Source organism: Pinus tabuliformis, chromosome 2_1 (assembly GCF_031772625.1).
Source record: "Pinus tabuliformis cultivar Carrire ecotype Pingquan chromosome 2_1, CPIR1, whole genome shotgun sequence".
Taxonomy (NCBI): domain Eukaryota; kingdom Viridiplantae; phylum Streptophyta; class Pinopsida; order Pinales; family Pinaceae; genus Pinus; species Pinus tabuliformis.
The window spans coordinates 451,416-452,863 of record NC_142299.1 but is presented as its reverse complement, the minus strand read 5'-3'; the positions used below and the strand labels follow the sequence as shown (position 1 = coordinate 452,863).

The window sequence follows — 1,448 nt, the reverse complement described above, 5'->3', positions numbered from 1 at the left end:
CCAACTATTGTAAAAAGGAAAATAAAAACAACAACTGCAAATTAGTTAATATCATATTTAGCTTGCAACTGCTTGCTATATAGTAAAAAATGGCTATTGTCAGATAAAGGTAGGGAGAAACAACTGCAAATTCCAGTAATTGAACGCATCAAAGTGCGATTTTATAATAGATTACATACTGAATGAAAAAATCTGTCCTGTCTCTGAGAATAATTTACCAGCCTAATTTTTCCCTTTCACATTGCTATATGCATCACATTCATTGCTGTCAGAAACAACAGTAAGAAGCAGGTCTGTGAATTATCTATTGCAAGGTCTGCGAACTGTAAGGCATTCAATATGATGGATTTTTATTACCATCCCCTTTCACTTGACTGCCAAAAGGTATGCTTGGTGATGGAAGAGAAAAATACGAAGTATAACCCCCACATTGTGGATCCTTTCAAAGCAAGGAATTTGGATGCAGAGTTTTTCAGGCAAAGTCCTAATGGTAGCATTCCTGTACTAATCACTGCGGATCAAGTTTTCTGTGACTCACTGACTATGATTCGGTAAGTTTCTTTCACCTACAGAATGTATAATATTTGAATTATTTTCAGAGGCCTTATTGATGTCTATTTAATGATTCGTATCCTATCAATTTTTATTGGTAAACAGGTATCTTGCCAAGATTGGCAAGCCTTTAGGCCATAAAAGGGTAGATCAGAGCAAGGTCCAGGAGTGGCTAGAGAAGATTGATTCATGGGACTCGAAACTCTTCACGCTAAATCACTGTCCAAGTGATCATGCTATTCATTTTTTTAGCAAATTCAAAAGGCAAGTTGTCATTACTCGTCTTGTGGAAAATCCTGATTTGGCAGAAAAATATCACAACAAACTTCAAACCATGCATGCCATGGAGGAAATGTTGAAGGATCAGGAGGCTTTGGCTTCAAACACGAATGAACTTATAAGGCTACTCAATGAGGCTGAGAAACAGCTTACAAACACACAGTTTTTGGCTAGAGCTGAGTTTTCTGTGGCAAATTGTGCATTTATCCCTGTGCTTGCCAGAATAGAGGTTTTGAAGTTGGACAAAGAGTATTTTCGGAAGCATCCTCGTCTTATATATTACTTCGAGCAGATGAAGGAAAGACCAAGCTATCAGACTGTAATAGGCCCATATTCCACCTTTTTTGGAAAGATGAAAATTTTATTGCCTTCTATTTGTAATATGAGCATCAGGAGATTGCTACATAACTACTAGTATGCATGGTATTATTTTGTTGTTCTCTATTTGTAATATGATCATGAGGCTGTTGCATAAATATAGTATGCATAGGATTATTTTGTTCTGCATGATTACAAACTATATAGAACCCTTAACCCCTTAGATGACCAAGCAAGCAAGCAAGCAATACAATAGTTATGAAGCTTGTGAAGGGCCTATTGAGATTTTTATGCCTGCT

General features: G+C 36.7%; 1 protein-coding gene across 1 annotated transcript; it reads left to right on the top strand.

Annotated features, from left to right (window-relative positions):
* Positions 1–211: 211 nt before the first annotated feature.
* On the top strand, positions 212–1,246 carry LOC149198387 (glutathione S-transferase TCHQD-like). Its single transcript, XM_089399265.1, has 2 exons — positions 212–551; positions 658–1,246. The coding sequence occupies exons 1-2, from the start codon at positions 340–342 to the stop codon at positions 1,244–1,246; spliced, it is 801 nt and encodes a 266-aa protein (XP_089255391.1). The 5' UTR covers positions 212–339.
* Positions 1,247–1,448: the final 202 nt, after the last annotated feature.

What these genes read in the sequence shown, in the direction of transcription:
- LOC149198387 (XM_089399265.1), top strand. Translation starts at nt 340, where the DNA reads ATGATGGATTTTTATTACCATCCCCTTTCACTTGACTGCCAAAAGGTA. An exon ending in GACTCACTGACTATGATTCG is followed by an intron (nt 552 to 657) that starts GTAAGTTTCTTT and finishes ATTGGTAAACAG; the next exon opens with GTATCTTGCCAAGATTGGCA.